Source organism: Phyllostomus hastatus, unplaced genomic scaffold (genome assembly GCF_019186645.2).
Source record: "Phyllostomus hastatus isolate PE091 unplaced genomic scaffold, TTU_PhHast_1.1 phas_contig_196, whole genome shotgun sequence".
Lineage (NCBI taxonomy): Eukaryota > Metazoa > Chordata > Mammalia > Chiroptera > Phyllostomidae > Phyllostomus > Phyllostomus hastatus.
In genome coordinates, this window is record NW_025333709.1 from 26,113,740 (window position 1) to 26,135,504 (window position 21,765).

At 43.9% G+C, this 21,765-nt stretch overlaps 1 protein-coding gene across 3 annotated transcripts in view; it reads right to left on the bottom strand.

Moving 5' to 3' along the window:
- Positions 1 to 21,765, bottom strand: part of ATP8A1 (ATPase phospholipid transporting 8A1) — a 216,519-nt gene that overhangs the window by 78,457 nt on the left and 116,297 nt on the right. For all 3 annotated transcript variants that reach the window (XM_045834000.1, XM_045833999.1, XM_045834001.1), the window contains 2 exons: positions 8,282 to 8,420; positions 4,900 to 4,964 (listed from right to left, as the gene is read on the bottom strand). In XM_045834000.1, coding sequence (XP_045689956.1) covers positions 4,900 to 4,964; positions 8,282 to 8,420 — 204 coding nt within the window. The remainder of the gene's footprint in view (positions 1 to 4,899; positions 4,965 to 8,281; positions 8,421 to 21,765) is intronic.

Genomic DNA, 21,765 nt, shown 5'->3' on the forward strand with positions numbered 1-21,765 from the left:
GATGAAATAGATGCTAGAACCATCTCCTGGACCCAGGTCATTAAGTGGAAGGGATTTCTGAGAAGTTCTGGGTGGAGTTCGGGAAGAAGTACAACAGACCCATTAAGCCGCTAATTAACTCAACACTCCTGCCGTGTTAGACCCTTAAGGAAATGTCTTCTACCAAGAACATAATCAGAATCCCCCAATAAAGTGGTTCAAAGTAGCATGATAAAAAATTATACAAATTAACTTAATTATCTATTTATTATAATTATCTAATAAATTTTGATCAACTTTAGATGATTCTTAATTACGCTTATCCATGAAAGTCTTACTTTCTAAATGAAAAAAAAAAAAATCAGCTTTCTAAGAAACACTTTTGCTGACTATGCAACATTTGACACTGGCTCGCAGGTGCTGGGTGAGGACACCAGCTGTGCATTGGGTATCGGGCTGGAAGGGGCTGCTGCTCTTGTCACCAAAGGAGCCGGGTGGGCAGAGGAGGCAGGCCAGTCTGACTTCCTCGTTGGGTCTGCAGATCAAGACTTCCATTCTGTTCGTTTGCATTTCCAACTGTAGTTTGGTTTTATATGTTTATTTAAAGGTTTTTAAAAATGCAGCCCTGGCTGGTGTGGCTCAGTGGATGGAGTGCTGGCCTGGGAATCAAAGGGTCGCAGGTTCTATTCCCAGTCAGGACACAGGCCTGGGTTGTGGGTGAGGTTTCCAGTAGGGGGCTTGTGAGAGACAACCACATACTGATGCTTCTTTCCCTCTTTTTCTCCCTCCCTTTCCCTTTGTCTAAAAGTAAATAAATAAAATTAAAAAAAAGTCAAACAGCCATTAATTTTTCAAGAAGGATAATCATATTGAAACTCAAAATGAGAAAATTAGAAAGTCAAGTGGCATTTCTTTTTGAGATGAGCTAGGTTATGAGAAGACAAAGATTTTTTTTCACTACCAGGAGAAAGGTTTATCTATTTGGAAATCTAGGAGCCTTAAGTAGGACAATTTATTTGTACAAGTTCAACATAATACAAGAGTCTGCTTTAAAACTTTAACCGTATTAGAGGTAATATTTTGGTAGAAAATCTGACCACTTCATGGCAATATGCATCACTTATGCAAAAGAGGATCTACATGTATAAAATGCTATCTTAGGAAAATAATTAAAAGATGGGAAAATAATATTTAAAATAAAAAGATCATTAAGCAAAACAATGTGTAAGCTATTGAAATATTCTTTTTCTACAAAGTCTCATAACATCTCATCTTTATATGTGCCATGTGCTGTACTAATTGTATGCCAAGGGTAACATTACCCCTACTTTATAGGCAGTGAAACTGCTTCAGAGAAGTTATCTAATTTCAGCTTGCCCAGGGTCCCCCATTCCAGTTAGGGCAGAATAGCTCTCTTAAACACTGTGTAATTTCAGGGAATAATTTGAGTACATTCATGAAAATTGTCACTTGACAAAACACACATCCACAATGTATTTCTCCTTCTAAGACTTCCCAAGACATTATGTTCCTAAATTTACTATTTAAATGTTAATTATTCTTTTTGCTGATAGAATCGCAATCCCATATTTTATTATCATCAGTGCAGTCTGAACACATAGGATGCTCTGCTCATCCACGGCAGTTAAAAAGTAAATGATGATTTACTCGCAGGCATTCTAGCACGTCTAATGATTTGCCTGAAGTCTCAGCCGAGGAGTTTATGACATAAGATCTGAGGCGGCTATGCAAAGTGATGTTTCCTTTCCTGCTGGGAAGCAAATGAGTGCTCCAGAGCAGGCCTGACCCTGAACAGCCAGACTCACTTCGCTCCCTGGGAGCACACCCTCCCCCAGACAGCAGTGCCAGAAGGCCTGGCAGTCCGGGAGCTGGACAAATGAGTGCTGATCATTCAGCCAGAGTGTCTGCCTGTGATCTTCCACACCACACTGTCACTTGAATTGCAAAGGACATTGCTAATCACTTTAGTTTTTAAATATCAGATACGGTTGGTTACCACCAAATTTAAAACTGATACACAACTTTCTTGTTTTTAAAGAAAGCCCCTAATTAAAATTACTCAGTGACTGACTTCTCCGGTGTTTGTGGAGGACTTTCTGCGTGCTGGGCAATTTGCTGAGTGCTGAGAGAGAATGGTGAACCCGAGGAGACAGACTCCGCTCCTGCTCTCCCCAAGACTGGGCATTCCCCTGGGACCCCTATCTCTGTTTCCTGCAGTCCAGACACCTTTGAGGGGTTTATGACTTTGGAGTGTACCCTCTTGGAAACTTCAGAATAAAACTAAAAGCCACTGTCTTAACAATACATGATGCAGTACATTGAATGTTTTTGACATTTCACTTTTTCCCCTTGAGATTCCTATTTACATGACGCTTAAAACACTTAAAGAACACATTTAGCCAAGAGTTGCAGGAAAATGATGAAACAGACAACAATGAAAGCAACAAGGCCACCACTTTCTGCAGAAGGTGAAAACCTGACACTGGACCAAAGGAATCACGTGTCAGAGTAAGCATGGCTTGTTACGCCTTTGTCTTGATGTAATGGGTCCTACCTCTGATTTCTTTCAAGTGACAAAAAAACGGTGTTCTGTGATGACCCTCGCTGCTGACACAGACGTAACTAACTGCCTGTGGGGACTATGGGAATGCTTCTGCTGAGGTTTTTGCAGAGCTGTGAGCTATTGCAACCCAGTTCCGGAACCGCCTGGATGGCTCCTTCTCCAGAGACCACGTGGGACAGGTCTGCCTGAATGTCCCTCACCCCACATCTTGGTGCTGGTGCCCCCATTTCTTCTTATTGAGCTCTCATCCTGGTCCTTTGCCTGCACCCCATGCCTCCCCAGCCTTCCAAATATGCCTAAGTACACTCGCTCATGTGCATCTTACCTCTTTCAAGAGGCTGATGAAGTTGCCCCTCTTACCTGTGCGGGCAAATTGTCAATCCTGATCCAGCCTCCCACACCTGCCCTCGGCCTGCCTTTCCAATTTTAACTCCCTGGGTCACTTCTTTCCATTACCTTACAAATACTGAGCCACTGCTCTTGTAAATAGAATTAGGTAGTGTCATATGAACTATAATGGAACAATTGCTAAGACACGTTGCATGAGAAAAACAAAGTATACAGCAGTATGAACAGCACACTGTAACTTGAGTTAGTGGCAGAGGATGTGTGTACAGACATACACACGTGTCCTTAGATATGACAGAATGTCTCTGGATGGACACGAGAGACTGGAACTTGTGGCCATGCCTAGGGAGGTGAACTGGGTACACAGGTGGGAGATCCAGTTTTTTACCATCTGTACCCTTTTATCCTTTTTGTAACTTGAAGTTTACATTCTGTGCCTATATTTATTCAAACAAAAAATATGTAAAAAGTCACAATCTTGTGTTCAAGTTCAGCGTACCTCCTTCTAGCCCCAAGTATGCCTTGAACTTGCTTGCAATGACTTTCTGCTTCAAGTACTCCCCCCTTACTCAATGACTCACCTCGACCTAAATGCCACTTACTTTATAAATACTTCCCTCAACTTTGCAATATTTTCATAGCAGACAATCTCCCACATTTTCATAACTGTTTTGTATTGTTACTTGTGTGCATTTTATTTCTTTGATTATTTATAAGCTTTTGGAAGGCTGGGTTCTCTTAAGTCATAATTTTTATAGCACAGTAACTTGGGTAAATAAACCCAAATTAACACATAGGGAGGCGTGGAGCATGGAGACAACTGGAAGCCCTACGGCGGCAGAGTCCGCGGTTCCCAGGGCCTAGTGGGGGCCTCCTGGAGGAGTAAATAGAAAGGAAAGTCTTCAAACAGCAGGCTGGCCTTCTTTTGGTTTGTGTTTTTAGGAATAAAGCTTGGTTCACAAAAAGTATTTCTCCAATAGGTAAAGGTGTAAGCAACTTTCATGCTTGCAAAATCATGTACTATTTCTCAGGTGACAAGTTTTGCTCAAAGATGTCACGAGAAAGGGCAAGGCATCCCAAGGACTGTTCTGAGGACAAATAGTGAAGAGATCATCATTCCAGTCTAAAAATCAGAAGCCAACCACTTCTTACACACAATTTCTGATCTACACTGGACTTTAAACATTTGCCTGTTCGCCACCCCTTCTGTGTGCTTGCCTCACGGCCCGCCTACACACGGACGGTCAGGTTTGCCCTGCTCTGCTCTTCGCACCTCAAGGCCCACTTCAAGCCCTTGTATAACCACATCTCCCACTCTGTCCTCTGCCTTAAGTTACAAATATTCACCTTTAATTGAAAATATTTACTGGTCATTTGACCTACGTAGTTCATTGTTAATGTCTATTTCGCCCTGTGCACCTAACCAATCCTCCCCTCTTTCCCAAATACACATTCAGGTGACCACAGCCATGAAAACAGACTTCCCTGGAATTTAGAACATGGACAAAAACCCTGCAAAAAATGGAAAAAAACCCCCCAAACACAAAAGCTTTTCTATAAGTAATGGTTATTTTGTGTTGTTCAATAGTGCTCACAACGTTTTTTAAAAAAAGAAGCAAAATGTATATTATCACTGGCAGCTAAAGCAGAATATTACTAATAAATGCATCAAACACAAAACACCCAGACAGACAGGAACAAATGGCCGTCGCTCAGGAGCCCCTGGCCAGGGTGCTGCTGTGATGCAGTGCTCGTGTCTCGCCACGTGAGGCGCTCTCCTTTGGCTGTCACGGGCATTGAGGCTGGAGTCCACTCACATCACCGTGGTTCGCATGGTGCACATTATGTATCAGAAGGACAGTGGTAACAAGGTATCTTTTTACCTCAGGAAGATAAAGTGTTCTCATAGCTATCTGAATATAAAACACAACACTACCAGATGACTAAGTTGTTAAAGGATTTTTTTTTTAAAAGATGGTTTTACTTACATCAAGCGAGCCTTCATTTATAACAATCATTCCCATGTTCTTCCTCAGAAGTTTGCAGGAGTGTCCTGTGTCCAAACATAAAGTGAATTAACTGATGCCATTGATTTCTCTGGCATAGAAGAGATGTTAAAGTAATACTATAAAAGCAATACTATACAATTGCTTTTTAATCTATTTTCTTATATAAAATTAAAATGTATCCCATTTATTAGGAAGATGCTAGTCGGGTCTTCTCCAGGTTTGCAGGAAGTTAACGAAGAGGTGCTCTAGCCTGCTGTAGGAAGGGGACGCTACCAGGACAACACCTGGCAGGGGACAGCTGACTCATCAACGAGGGTGGAAAGGACTGTGGTCATGATTCTCAGCGTCCTGACAACTGACACGAGGACAAGTGACATCCTTCATGACGACTAATGTGAAGAGCAGAAGATGGGCCGATGGCTGGCCGGAGAAGGGCACAGGAGGGTGGTCTGGCTGTGCTGTGGACAAATGCTCACATCACACCCTCCTCTACCCTCCTGCCCTCTCCAGCTTTGCTGTACTGGCTGCAGGGAAAAATCACTGGCTGGCTAACCCATCCCTGCTTCCTCTGAATTCGTCTGCCTACGGTTGACTGTGGCTGGAGAAAAACAGGCAGCCCTGCGGACTGCCCTCCCATGTCAGGTACTACCACCGCGTTTCGAACAGCACGGTCTATACTCGCTCCACGATTTCTTTCCTTCCCGTGGTTTCAAATGCCATCTGAATGATGGCCATTCTGGAACTCCTGTCTCCTGCTAAGGTCTCTTCCCTGAACTCCAGACTCCACATCCCAGTGCCTACTCAACAGCAGACACTTGGGTATAGAATGGGTGTCGGGAAGTTAACGTATCCAAAAGACAGCTTCCTGAGTTCCCCTGGGAAACCTGCTCCTCCTTCAGTCTTCCTCGTTTTGGTTAATGGCAACTCCATCCTTCAGTTGCTATGACTAGAAATCCTTGGAGTTACCCCGGATTCCTCTGTCTCGCACTCTGCAGGTAATCTACCAGTCAATCCTGTAGGCTCCACTTTTAACATACAGGGTCTGGCAGAAGTAACACCTGCTTGAGTGTGGTTGGTAGGCTAATAATGTGGGTGTAATAATGTATAGTTTTAATTTGAACATCTCACCTAAAATGTCATATGGTGTGCTTCCATGTGATAGTGTTGTATTACAGAAAACAGGGGCATTATTTGTGCTGGTCCCTGTATATCCAGAATCTGACAGTTTCTTGTCACGTCCATGGTAAATGCCTGTGTCCAACCCACCAGCACGTCTCACCTGGATTAATTATACAGCCTCTTCCTTGGTCTCCCTGCTTCCACATTTGCTTTCCTTTGAGTGGTTCTCAGTCTAGCAGCCACATTGGCTGTTTTCATGGGAAAGTCAGATCACGTCTTTCCTCTGCAGGGAACTGTCCTGTGGTTTCCTGTTCACTCAGAGGAAACGCTAAGTCTGGACAACCTCCTGGAGGCCCCATCCAACCTGGGCTCAGTTCCGCTGCTGACCACTTCTCCTGCTCTGCCCTTTCGGTCTGGAACAAAGGACAGCCTCCCCCAACCACCCAAGTGACAAGCTCCCTCTCCTCTCTTACGTCATTCCTCAAATGTCACCTTCTCAACGAGGTCTTCCTGACCTCAAGATTTGAAACTGAATCCCTCTGTGCAAGGCCCTATCTCCCTTTCCTGCTTTATTTTTCTTTGCAGCTGTTATTGCATCTAATATGCTATGTGTTCTCCTCATGTGCTTTATTGTCTGCTCCCATGACTAGGGTGGAAGCCCTCCAGGAGGGAAGATTTTGGTTTGCTTTGTTCCTTGCTCTTAGCTGGTGCCTGGCACTGCAGGTGCCATACCCATTTGCTGAATGAATGAATCTTACCCATCCTTTCCTAGGGACAAGATTCTAGGTGTAATATGTGTTCGGAAACCACCACCATACTCTTTTCATAGGCTCTGTATCCTGAGCTCTTTTACACGATTTCTTCTTTTCCCCACATATCACTCTTAACCACCATACATTCTCCCTCTACATGTGGTCAGGCTCTGTCACATTCGTGTGTTTCAGGGAAGTCCCGGTGCAGACTGCCTGCCTGCACCTCTTCCTTCCATTTTGTCTCTAACACCAGTGCTGGTGTTCACCATCAAAAGGAATGATCTGTGTGGCTTGTAGATTTCAGCTCTTAGCTAGTGTTTTTGAAAATTTAATTTCACTCTATTAACATCACTCTACTGTAAATTTGTGGTGCATTTATAGTATTCAGGGTGTGTTACCCTGAATACTGTGATCACTGACACTTCTGAAAGGAATATTAGCTAAATGTTTCTGGACAGATGATAATCATGATTGTCTGAACATGAGGTTTCCTGCTGTGAATATCTCTGAAATGGTCTGTTGAATTCTGGGGGAGTTTTGTGTGTAACTCGTATCGTCCCTGTCCAGAGGCTGAGTCAGAGTCAAGGTTCACGGTGCTCAGGAGACCTACCACTACCGAAGCTGGAAAGGGGGAGTGACATTGGTACTGCAGGCTTCTAACACCAAATACTGCCTTTCTTCTCAGTAAGATTTCTGTTATAGCTTGAATCATGTCCCCCCAAAATTCACACACTTGAGCCCTAACCCACATGTGACTGCACTTGGAGAAAGGGACTTAAAAATGTTAATTAAAGATCATAAGGGTGGGGCCTGATCCAATAGGACTGGAGTCCTTGTAGGAAGGGACAGCAAGACTCCTGTGTGCCGGGAAGGCCATGTGAGGACACAGAGACAAGGGGCCGCCTGCAAGCCAGGGAAAGAGGCCTCAGGGGAGACCGAACGTGCTGACACTCCAATCTCTGACTTCCAGACTCCAGGGCCGTGAGGAAATTTATTTCTGCTGTTTCAACCACCTGACCTGTGGCATTCTGTTATGGCAGCCCGAGCTAATAACCTCTTTCCAAAACAGAATTAACTGCAGAAGAGTGCAAACTGGCAACCTTCTTACTTCCTTTCTCGGAAATGACCTTCGGTCAAATAAACAAGCATCGGTACACAACCCACTACAATCCCAGTTTCTAGACTTTCACAGATAACTGCAGAAACGTTACCTACACATGCCAACTGTGGATGGAAGGTGGGGGCAGGTGGTGATGCAGAGGGGAGAGCAGGTATTATGTGGCTGCAGGAGTGAGCTGTAGTTAGGTCAGATATGTAACCACTACAGTTTTAAACAGTCACCGGGGCCAGACACAGATATGCCCCATAATATAAATATGGAAATCAAAACACCAAATCTTTCAAATCTTGACAGATCCAAAATTTATCTTCTATAATGTATCAAGCTGTTTAAAAGCATCACGAGTTAAAGTTGGGATTAGGTGAATTACCAATGTTAATGGCAGTTTCTTGCTTGTCCCCTGTGAGGATCCAGATTTTGATGTCTGCTTTCATGAGAGTTTCTATGGTTTCAGGCACTTGATCTTGTAATTTATCCTCAATGGCTGTAGCTCCAAGTAGCTGAAGATTCTGGGGAAAATAAATGGTACACATTTTAAGATTAGACCAGTTTAGGTTCTCTAAGAACAAAAAAACTGAAGTGTGTATATGCTTTTAAGACAAGGGTGAATGCTAATTCATGGCCACTGCTGTAAATTCCAAAGGGCCCACTGAGTTTCCTCTCCTGAGGACCCCTGGCTGTCCTGGGCTTCTGGCAGGAGACTGAGGCCATGAGTTTTACCTGACTTCTGTCTAAGGTAAGAAATGGATTCCAAAAACAACAATAGCATACAGGGGCAAATCGAGTCAGTTTAAAAGAAGCAGGCAGTGGCTAAAACCCCATCTTCCCCCAAACCCCAAAACTATTGAAGAACACCACAATAATCTTGCAGGCCTGTTTGAAAAATAAGGAAATATGCCAGTACTATTAAATTATAATTTGATGCAGTGTCTGGAAATATATACATGTTACCATCAGAAATGATGAAGAACAATAAACAAAGTGATAGCATTAGTCTCTGTTAAAAAAAAAAAAAGAAAGGACAGGTTGAGTGTTTTTCAGATTGTTTCACATTTGCACAGTAGAAGGTCAGAGTCTGTTAAAGATCTCATGCTCACAGGATGGTACGTTTCACATGAGACTGAACACAACCAGTATGCTCTGTGGAAAGTCGTTCTAACCTCTCCTGAAGAATGGCTTTGACTCTCATCTTCCTGAGTGGAGAAAAAAGAGAACGACCTCTTGGCTGTGAGGGAGACCTGGCTTGCCAGGTAGACACAGGTAATGGTGTTCTTGTTCTTAACCACATAGGAATGCACCATGATAGACTAAGATTTAAAACTTTCTCTGCGTCATGCGCCCAGCCAGTGAGTGGCACTGCCGCGGTCATACCCCATTTTCCCCAGTCCAACCTCCTGCATGACCTGCGTCGACGTGTATCTTTCTTCTCAACCCTTTTCTCCATTCTCGACTTCATTTTTTATCGAAAATACAAGACAAGGACTGAACAGAATCAAGGGAAAGGAAGTGCTAACAATAGTGGCTAGCTGGTAATAACAAACAAAGCAGTGCATTTCCTATTTTCCTCTAATGTTAAGATCTACTTACTTATCACCAAATGGAAGTCTAAAATTAGTCCCAAGTTTTGTTAGGCATGGAAATAAAATTGAATACATATTCAAACAAGTAAGAATGAGTGCATGTGTGTTTACTGTATGAGTATATTAATTAGGAGTGGCTTTTGCTATACATAGAAAAATCTAACAATAGCCTTAATAAAATTTTAGTTTTCCTTATGGAAGCAGCGTTGAAGTAGGCAGCTGTGGCTATCTGTTCGGTGGCTCAGCCTTATCTCAACTCATCCTCTAGATCTCTCTCAATGTCTCTCAATGTCTCAATGTCTCAATGTCTTTGGGTGGCTATCCCGGCTAGAACTGTAACAGCCACAAAGAAAAGAAGGGGGTAATACCAACCATATCTGTGTCTTCTTTGAAAAGCAAAAATGTTTCTAAAAGTCCTCAGAGTATTTCTCAATATGTCCAACCCCAATTATTATTAGTATTGAGCTTTTCAAGCTTCCATAGTGGAGGTGACAGGCAGAAAGGGGGGGCATGGTGATAAATCAGCCAGCCGACTGTCTCTGCCACACGTTTAACTAGAGATGGGCGTGCATAGCATTACTGTTTGTGTGTCCGCTTGTGCATGTGTGTGTCTGTGTGTGGATATACACACCCACAGCTCCCATCGTCTTGTCTGGAAACACTTGGCTTGTTCTGTAAGGCCGAAGTCAAGGTTACTGCTTCTCTGAAGCTTTCCTTCATCTCTTAAAACAAGTTTTCCCCTCTGCTGTGCTGATAGAACTTTGCTCTTGTTTACACACCTGAATTTATCATATTAAGATTAGCTGTTTAAATGTATGACCCTGGTAGTCTTGTTCAAGATTGGGGGCCACGTCTTGTTCATCTTTAAACCAGCATGTGTACTGAGTGAGTGTACGACCAAAAGAAAAAAATCTAAAATCCAAATGTTATTAAGTATTGCTACCCTCTAAACCATTTTCTTTTCAATATATTCCAAATAACTTATACAGCTATTAGAAGCACTTGATGCATGACTTCTTAGTATATAAAACATAAGACAGGAAGGCAAATTTCCTTCATAAGGAGACAGTATTATTTTGTTATCTTTAATGGGAAGCAGACTTGAAATCTATCATAACCTGATGAATAATTATCATCAAGAAGTTCAAGAATGAAGGGGAAGGGCAGTTCAGCATCAACTATGCCCACATCTCAGTGGCTGTATTTCAATGTTCAGACAATGATTCTATCAATTCCTTTGTCTACTGTTCGGGAATTCGATCCTGACCCATTCTGGCCCAGATCCCAGGGAAGGTCAGGGTACAGCTGTGTTCAAATGCCTACAGTCTACGGAGGCCTGATAAGATTTTACAGTGATCATGGGGATAGTTCAGTAATACAAACACTCAAACTTTTCTAAACAGCAGAAGTTATTTTTTGTGACATGTTTCACAAATAGACAAGGTAGATAATGTGAGAGACAAGATGTGAATACATTTGTTAGAAATATATAAACAAGTATATTCATATGTTTTCTGGTTCTCTGAGTGGATAAATGAGCTCAGGAAGCACACGGGTCTATACTACCATGCACAGATCTAATGAAAATAAAATGCACTGAGAAGGTAACATTGAAAACATATTTGAGAGAACGAGAGCACCTGGTTTCACACAGGTAAAAAGAAAAAAATGTTCAAAATAGGCAAAAATAATACACAGGACCAAGGAGGTTGGGCCAGCAAGGTACATGCTGATTCAAGTTACAGGGAAGGTGAACTTGAAGTCTGTTGGTGGCCAGAACAGGATTTCTAAAGGGTAACGAAATATTTCTGAATATTCAGCAAAACTGCAATGGGTTCACTTTGATGCTTATAAAGGAAATAATGTGTTCCAAAGCCTGCTAATTTTCCTTTCATCCCAAGAGCTCTTTGAGTCCAGCACTTACTGGTGGAAGTCTCTCTGGCCTCCTTTTCTTGGGCCCTGGTGTCCCTTCTTGTGAGATTAGGATCTTGAGTGATAGGCTGTCCTGCTCTGGAAATTAATATCTTTAGCTACATAATGATCATTAGAAAAAAAGATGTGAACTTTGCATGCTTTTCCTGATCATAACATGGGAGTGTTTAGGCCATAATCAATTTCATCCCAAACATGTATTACCTTACACAGATGGCCACTAATGGGCACTATGGGAATTACATATTCAGCAAGTGTTGAAACATGATAAAATTCCCATGGCATTTATGGAATTAAAAAAAAAAAAGAACCAAACACTACTTTAACTTTCAAAATATCACTCTGCCAAGAGTTATAAAGGTTTCAAGTTGATGACTCCTTGACATAATAGAGATTTACTTATCACTGAATAATCACAAAATAATATTTATTCACCTAGTAAAGCCCTCAATAATCTTATTTTCTTTTTCACATGTTCATAATATATGCAGTTCTTCAAAAGGCATATAAATGTAAAACCTCAGCCCCAGTGAATATGAAAAGCTTCACACAGAGTTCTTGAAAACTGTAGGGTGAAATGTATCATGATAGATTTAGATATTCTATTTTATACCAACACATGTATATTTTGCTAAATAACAAAACCTCAAAGTGACCTATTTCCATATTAGCAAATATTTTTTAGCACCTTTTTTTTTTTAAAGTTTGCGATATGTTCCTAAGTGGCAAAAGGTATTTTAAAGGTATTACACTCAGAACAACTTAGGCTTTGGACTGCACCATGAACTGTTTGGCAGAAATCTCTTTAAAGACAACTAAAGAAATAATATTGATGAGCAAAGTTTTGTCACTGGAGTCAATAATGGGTAAAATGCTAGTACTATTTGGTGACCTTTTTTTTCAACGTGAAATAAGATGGTGACTCGGAAAACGACAAAATATTTCCTTAATAGGGGAAATGTACCAGACGCTGAGTCCTTCCCATTTATTAATTCAGTTAATAGTTTTGGGAAGCTTGAGTAAATCATCTAAGGTCAAACGGAGGTACAGCTGAGCAATGACGGTAAGAACAAAATCCCCGGGACCAATACACAGCCTGAGGCAGGGAAGGGGAAGTACAACTGAGGTTAAATGAAAGGATTTTATTCAGTTTTTAGACATGCCTCTGCTCTTCAGCCCCTGGTAATATTTTCTTGCTATACAAGGGTTTCAGCCCCAGTCCTGAACCACACCTGCCAGGTGTACCTCTTTCCCTGATGCCACATGCCAGCCCCAGAGTCACATTTTGGGGCCGGCCCCATTCCAAGCACACATTCATTCACTCATAGACACACTCGCAGGTAGTGCTGGGGCACAAGGGCGAGCTCCTTCCTTCATGGAGTTCATGTGCAGGTGCATCACTAGAGATTCCCTGGATCCCCCTCCCCACACCCCCACCTCGTTTCCTGATTGCATGCCCTTCCTTTTACTGATCGCTGTTTCTCCTGGCCTCTGCCTGGGGGTCACCAAGCCCACATCATGACCGAGGGGCCAGGAAGCCAGATGGGAGGGTTTCTGAGTCACCTGAAGGGCCCCACGCCCAGGGGTGCTCCCTGCGTGGGTCTGGGGGTGTGCGGTGGCAGCGATGCTAGAGGCTTGAGGACTGAACTCTGGGAACTGCTCTCTGGAGCAAGAGGGACAGGTTTTTTTTTTTTTCTGTAAAGTAACAAACAGTAGATATTTTAGAGTTTGAGGGCTGGAGTTTCCCTTCTGCAACTACTCAATTCAATCATTCAGCACAAAAATAGCCAAACAATTTGTAAACCAATAGGCAGAGCTGTGTTCCTGTAAAACTTTCTTTATTCAACACAAAGAGGGGCAGTGGGTGGATCTGGGTGCCACTCCGTGGTGCGGGATGCTTGTGAGGGGCCGGCTCTGTCCTGGGCTGTGTCCGGACAGACAGCTGTGTACACGCCCTTGTCCCAGCAGGCCTCGGCCTTCCCCCCTGGCCTCGGGTCTCCCGGCCCCTGTCCTCCTTCCCCTCCTGGCAATCCCAGACTACGGGCAAAGTCTTCCTGCTACCACAGAGAAGCCTGTTCCTCTCCCACTGATCACACACCACTGCACGGTACACACGGTGTTCAAAGCAAACAGAAACTTTTCTGCGTGGACAAAGGATAAACACAGCAAAAATGTGTCTTCTTGGTCTGGTCTGGGTGGTTCCAAAACCTACCCAGCGCGAGTTAACCCTTGACCTGAAGTCTTAACCGAAGAGTTAGGAGTCCGCCAAGCAACCAGGAGAGGTGGGGGAGGGAGAGGGCAAGGAATTCCAGGCAGAAGAAATCCCATTGCATGGACAGAGGTATGCAAAAGCACACTGTGTCTGAGAAGTTGCCGTGTAGTCAACATGGAAACAGTAAGTGGAAGTGAGGGTGGCGCTGACTTAAGTAACACTGCTTCGGCAGGGCTGTTTGGAGGGTGGACGTGGATCAGTCGTTCCAAACTTTTCTGGGCGGTCTGTGAGGAAAGGACGAACCTGCAGAAGCCAGCAGGGAAGGAATGGAAGCTGAAGGGGCTGCGTGTGACGCCGAGGATCCCCAAGCAGAGGGCAGGCAGGGAAGGGTTTTAGAAGAGGAGCGACAGAATCAGACGTGGGTTTCCGAAAGCTCACTGGTGGCGCACTAGGGACGGATTAGGAAGAATGGAGGCCACGACACCAGGTCACAGGCTACTGCGACCATCATCCTCTTTAGCTTGCAGATAAGGTGACCCCAGGACGGGGGTGTGCTGGTGGCTCTGCGATTCTCAGTCACTGTAAGTGCTCCCTCCAAAAGGCTGGTGGGCTCCTCGCTGCTCTGCCTGCCACTGGGCACCATTCACCCTTATGCTTTTCCTTCTCAACATCTTCTAGCACACAATGATGTGCTTTTACTGAAAAGGGGAGACCCTCAGGCCTGGACCAATTAGCCTGGACCAGAGTACACGCAGACTGATGGGGTCACATCGTGGGAATGGCTCACCGGCCTCTTTCTGGAGGATGCAACCGGTTAATGGTTCCAAGGCCAAGAAGTACATCGTAGTTTGGCGCTTTTTGAACCACAGAAATCACATTTGAACTCTCACACAGCCAAGGGTTTTCCGAATAAGGCCAGCATTCACACGCCCAGCTGAAAAGAATCAGGACTTGAGAGGCGATGGGGTGTAGTCTGCAAAAACAACACATCCATCTTATCTGAGCGAGAGGACAGTAATACCCAGGGTGCAAAGTCTGCCACGAAGCGCTCCTAACGAGAACTCTGTCGGGCCAGAGGGGAGACTCAAGTGATTAGAGTTCTAAGGAAATCTTACGTATTTTAAACAAGAAGATTTTAGAGACGAGGGGAGAGAAAATTCTGAAAAACACGTCCCCCCTCATTTGAAAGGAAAATCGCACACCCCACTCCATGCCGGTGAGCACACAGAGGCTGCCCCACTTACTGAGGGGGGGGGGGTGTCCCGACAGGCCAAGGCCTCCCAGTCCCAATGCCCACCCAGGGACCCCGCGACTCCCCATTTGGTTCTGTTTTGTCTTTCATGCCGACTACGCTTTACACACATTCTTGCTTTCTTCTAAACCCAGCTGGCAGTGTAACAGGGCATTAAGACAGAACCGGGCTTTGAATCCCCCCTTCTCTGCCAACCTCTGGCTCGTGTGCTTCGGCAAGGAACTAACTTCCCTGACGGTCTCTGCACCAGCACGTGCAGGCCAATGCTACAGATTTAGGAGGGTCCTTCTGAGGATGAAATCAGATCCGCCATTCAACGCCTTTTTTTCCCTGTGTGTATGGTGTGTTTGGAGAAAACATTGAGTACTTATGTGTGAGGTTGCAATGCTTTTGTGTAACATACTTGTTTTGCTAACATTACTACATTATATACATCGCAAAATGCAAAACAGAAAGTATCAAATAGATGAGATCGAGCTGAAGCAGAAACAAGCTGCCACACTTCCTTGCCCACCCCAGTGGGTCATCTCGTGTACCCCAGTTCACAGGCCCCTGAACTGAACGATCAGGGTAAAGAGCAGAGGGCCTGGAGCTTAGTCGATACTCAAAAGGTTGAGTATGACTGACTAGGAGATGAGCCCACAGATCGCAAGTGTTCTTAAGCAAACAGTAAAATAGGAAACTACTGGAATTTTAGGCCACCAAATCACCAGTACATCATGTAAATTTTCAGCTAGTGCATTTCACGTCTTAGTACAAACGAAAGTGATATTTGCAGCTACTAAGAATAGAAGTGGTAGTTTTATCTGAAAAGGCATTGCATTCTCACACAGAAGTTACTGTGGGCTTGGCAGTCATGAACGCTCAAGAAAAGCCCTGTTTTCTATTAAGTTTTGTGTTTTTTTAGGAATCCTCTAAACCACTGGTTGCCACGTGTTGCAAAGGGTGCTAAACCGTTGTGCTTAGACACACTGAGTGTGAGGGTCGATCTCTACTACACCACGTCGAGGCAGTCTTTAAAAAAAATCTCAGAAATGTCAACCCTATTTTGGGGATGAGTAAAGGAACGAATGTAAAAAGATCACTACCTCACGGCCTGATCTTAGTGCTTTATCTAAGTGCCCAGGGCACTGAGCCCTGTCTGGAATTATATTTTCAGTTTGTAAGTTTACTGCCCATCTCCTACCAGCAAAATAAAGATACAGATTTTTCTTTCCTTTCCCCCTGCTGTGCCCCAGAGCCCAGAACAGAGCCTGCCAAGGGTTTGGCATTGGTCATTGAATCTTTCTAACCATATGCTTCTCACATTCATACAAGTGACATCACTTGAAAAGACAGGTTTTTAAAATGTGATTGAGTCTCCATCTCTAAAGAATGCGTTCTTTAAAATTACTAGCTCCTTTTGTGTCAAGTCCCCAAATGAATCCTTAGTGGACGACACAGCGATACCAACATCCTCCGTGTGCGCAAAGCGTGAACTTCATCAGCACCGGGAGTCAGGCTTTTATTAAGCGAACGCCTACTAAATACATTTAGCTTCTGAATCCATCATTTAATGGAGTCACTCACTCATTTGTCGGCTATCCAGTCAGTGAGGCACGCAGGCCAGAGTGGCGGGCACCGGAGATGCGGGAATGAACACCACGGAGATAGTCCCTGCTGTCATGAAGCCTCAGTCGAGCAGAGGATACACTTTCATCATAAGTTTCAGAATGGGTGGAAAACACAATATTGCTATCGGATTCGAAGGACAGGGAGACAATGCCGAAACGCAGCCCTCTGATTACAGGCATGCCAGGGAGATGCTGCGGGTTCGGGTCCAGAGCATCACCATAAAGTGAGTATCCTTACAAAGTGAGGCTCATGAATGTTTGGTTTCCCAGTGCATATAAAAGTTATGTTTACACTATACTGTAGTCTATGAAGTGTGCAACAGAATTATGTCCAAGGGACCATGTCCATACCTTAAAAAATACTTTGTTGCTAAAAAATGCTAAACATCATCTGAGCTTTCAGTGAGTCATAATCTTTTTGAGGGTCTTGCCTTGCTGTGGATGGCTGCTGACCGAGCAGGGTGGCAATTTCTTAGAATAGGACAGCTATGAAGTTCGCCGAATCGGGTGACCCTCTCTTCCATGTGAACACTTAAGGGCCCCTGCGGGGTTACTGGTTGACCTAACTTCCATACTGTGGTGTCTCAGGGAAGAAGAGGGCCGGAGGAGCGTGACAGTCGGGGACGGCTGGTCGGGGACACTTCCACGCGCCAGCTCTGTTCACAACCTTCCACAGGCACGGTTCTCGGCGCCCGAAACAATGACAACAATAACACCAAAGATCGCCAATCACAGATCAAATAACAACTGCTATAATAATGGAAAAGTCTGAAATACTGCGAGGACTACCAAAATGCAGCACAGACAGACATGAAGTGAACAGAGGCCGTTGGGAAATGATGCCAACGGACTTGCTTGATGCAGGGTCGCATGAACCTTCCACTGGTTAGAAACCGCCGTGTCTCGAAGCTTCGTGAAGGGAGGTGCCCTAAGGCCAGGCATGCCTGTACGCTCTTCAGCTAAGAAAGGATCCTCTGACCCATCATCTCTTTCAAAAAACTTTAACAGATAAAAGTATTGGATACATTTTCATTTTTTAAACACATGTTTCACAATCCATTCCTCAGAACAAGAGGAAAATAATTTTATCACTGAGAAACATGGCAATTCAATCATTGCCCAGCCTAGACAGGTGTAACATCTCACTCCGTGGTCTGTAATGCCCACAATAAATAATTTGCTTTCATAGACAGGAGAAGTGATTAATTCATAATTTATGCAATGCTAAAGATACAACTGAATTTGTCTACTGAAGCAGATAAATATAATGAGAATTTCAAAAAGCTGTTTACCACGAAGCCATACCTTCATATTTCAAACAATGATTTAATTATAATATCGCCCCTGATAACTAAGATCACAGCCCTCTGTACCATTAATTTTCAAAGGAACCCAGCAGCACAAGCATGACTGAGGCAAACAAACAAACAAACAAACAAACAAACACTAAATCCAAACAAACAAAAACCCCGTACCTCAAAAACATGTTGGAATACATGGAAAGTGACAGATCGAAGAAGGTGAGAAACTGCAGAGAAACCATTGGTATTGAAGCATAGAATTTCACCATTATTGTCACTCATTTGATATTTTTCCTGACATAGTACAAGTAGATAAATGCTTAATTTAGTTTGAAAGTATCTGAATTTTAGAAATACAGTCTAAGGAAGGCGTGGTGGGGTGGAGAGCAAAGGGGGGTGGGGACGGAAAGCGCTTTGCCTGGCGGGGGGGTGGGGGAGGGCGCGGCGCATGGTGCGCGGGGCAGAGGGCCTTCTGCTGAGCTGCGCACTTGAAACCTGCGTGGTTTGGCAAAACAACGTCACCCCAGAAACTCAATTAAAAAATACAGATGGACATGATAGCGGTTTCATAATCTAAAATTACAAGTCCAGATACATTAATTATCTTTCAAAAGAATGAGGTTGAAGAAGGAAAACAGGTCAAGTGTGCTGCCTGCAGGCATGAGACAACTGTGAACGCTCTCAGGCTGGGACCGAGAGAGACAGGGAGGCGCTGCTGTCCCCACGCCCAGAGTGAGGTGACAAGCCTCCTCAAACTGGGCCAGGTCACCTCAAGTACCTGACAGGCCTCTCATGACCTTTTTTCTTGTTGTTGCAATGTTCTCCTTGTTCCTGAATAATTCTTGTGCCTTCCTAGTAATAAATGTCACCTCTTGGCCTTCAGGAACATCTCGAAATAATATAGAATTTGACTTATTTTTCAAATTGTGAAACGTTTACCACTGCGATGAGCCCAAACTGCACAACCTGGTAGCAGAGAGGACATTTCACAGATGGATGCAGAAATCCCGTCTCACAGTGGCCGTCAATAGGGATAAAAATACCCAGAGGACTTTTTCACGGTTCTCCCCTCCTTTCTTTAGCGCGCCCCGGGGTGGAGGGAGTGCATGCTGGCGCTTGGAGGTGACAAAACTCTGAACCCAGGGACAAATGTCATGGTCTCCTGGGATGTTCTTGGCCTATTTGCATATTTTTTTTCAGCTATGCTAAAAGTTATAGTCCCCAAAGGAATAAGGCTTTAACTACATTTCAAAAACTGAATTGCTGGTCTGAACAAAGATGGGAGGGACAAGATAGAGACCAGGGTTTAAAAATACAACCTTAATCTTATGACAAAATTTTCTCTTATTTTGGCACAGATGGAAAATATTCCTGTTTCCAGGAAAAGCACCACACACAGCGTTCACACTGTGGATGTCTGGACTGCAGCACTGCCATGGACCAGCCAAGGGCACGTGGTGTTATTCCCCGAAACGGGCTCAGAAACACTGTGTCCAGCACAAGGATGTTCTGACCTTTTCCTGAAAAGTGAGGGATAATGTCCATAGCGATTTTGAGAGCACACTTTCTAGAAACTTCTGCCATGGATGGAAGAGGCTTTGATTTTTAAACTGTGCCCAGTGGAGCCCTAGGGTTGTGCTCGTGAACCACAAAGAGGGCAAGGGCAAGGTCGAGGCAGAGGAAAGAGACAAGCTGGGCCTCTCTGCACCGCCCCCCACTCCTTAACCAGAGCTGCCGTTCTTTCATCTCTCTCTCTATCAATATCTGTAGATTAGGTATAAATTATGATGCAGGCAATATTTTGTTTGGAAAATGGGAAGGGGGAGAGAGGGAGGGAAAGAGAGAGAGAGAGGTTTGAGAGCCACTCTCACAGTTTAAAATGCACTCTCTTACATGGTAAGTCCACTATTATGTTCTACATAAAAAAAAAATTCCAATTGCACTTAAAAAGATTACACAATCAGTACGTCTCAATTAAAACAGCCAAGGAAAGAGCCACAGTGGATGAATTGTACACTGTGACAGCTGCATTTAAAGCCAGGGGACACACCGGCAGGGCCTGTGGTCTGACGGGTGTGTGGCACTGCCTCCCTAGGGTGGCCTCCACGGCAGTCACCACCATCCTACCTGGCGCTGAGCCCAGATGGGCTCAAAGCATGGAAGCTCCGACTCACGAAGGCACAGTGTCATCCTGGCTCTAGAGACACTATATGATCAGGGTTGGAAAGAGAATTTTTCAGAGAAATGGCTGTCAGTTGCAAAGGCCTCCTTCCTGACACTGTGCCTATCCCACCCCCCCCGCCCCCCCGCATCGAAAAAGACCTCTGCTTTCCTGTATCTGGTAAAGCAATCTTCTGAGGCTCATTGCAAAAGCGACCCCAAGGAATGTGTTCAGACCAGGAATCTGTTTGGGCCGTGGCCCGCAGCTCCTTATTGGCTTGTGCATACTAACTGACATCTAGTAACCACCCAGTGTGAATAAATGAATGGAACTATGGTGTCAGGGATGGATTAGGAAACCTGTCCTCCTTTGAGACATGCTGGCTGAGTAAGAGAACTGGAACCTTTCTGGGTCTTAGATTTTTCAATAAAACTTAGAGACTATGGCTTATCACAAACTAAAGAGGAATCAGCTATAAATAACCTTTTCCACTTATTTCAGGTACCAGGTAGTTGTAAGTGAGACTTCTGTATTTGCAAACTTAAAATATACACAGAAGTGTCATGGATTTCCCCAGGCAACCTAAATTTCAACATGACTCACAGTCGCCATCTGCTGGTGAAAGGTTGAACATCTACTTCATGTAGAGATGGAAAGCACAAGGCTTTTAATAACAGGTATTACAACACACACACAACCACTACCATTGTTTAACCAATAAAATTTAACCTATAAATTCTAGGGCATTCAGATTAAAAATGTGGGGAAAATTAAACATCCAACTCCAGAGTTTTCTATGGTATGCTTGATAGAGAAACAAAATTTATTATCTAAAATCCACTTTCAAATATGTTATTACATCACTTATCATATATTAATCCCACCTCATTAGTATGAAGAAAAAAGCTGGCTACACTATATTCAGGCTGTGTAGAAAGGAAACAGGAGCATTTCCAAATGGTAAATTTCTACCCTTTACGAAGGGTAAGAAAAGCAAAAGATTAAAAATCAATACTGTTAGTGCTTCAAGACACGTGACTTTGGCTGGAGAGACCAAAAGAGATTATGGTCATGGTATCATAAATAAAATATGATTTTATTTCTCCACATCATATCCCAAGACATAAGCATTTATAAATATGCTCAGAGAGAGAGAGAGAGAGAGAGATTGATTCAGTGAGTTAATAGAATAAGCCCCATGCTATGTGTGCAGATGTAAATCTGGGGGTGGGGCAGGTATCAGGTTGAAAGGTACCTCACATGCTATCACTAGTGCTCTCAGAAATAAGCAGGATGCAAAAATAAACTCAAATATAAGGGAGAGATGAGCGATGAACCAGCTCCTGAAGTGACCATTATCTAAGGGCACAGGAGGACGGAATCGTGAGCCGCCTATGGCAACTGTACGCAACACAGAGAACCACCTGTGGCCCGGAGCCCGATGTCTCCTGGAGGGGTGGGCGCACGGGCTGTGGAGGGCGGAAGAGCATCCTTGGCTTTTGCTCACCTGGAAGCAGATCAAATGACCTTCAGCTAATAGGAGGCTTGATTCCATGCAGTACAGACATGAACGCAGTTGAAGGAAGTTATTTAACAGAAAGTTAAAGGCTAGAATGAAGATATCTGAGTGGCAAAAAGCATGAACTCTGGACCCAGAGTGAGAATCCTGGTTTGTCCTCTTATAAGCTGTGCAATCTCAGCGAAATTACGTAACTTCTCTGTTGCCCGATTTCTTCATCTGTGAAACTGAATTAATGGTACCTACCTCGAAGGAATGTTGTGGTAGGTAGTTTTTAAAATCTA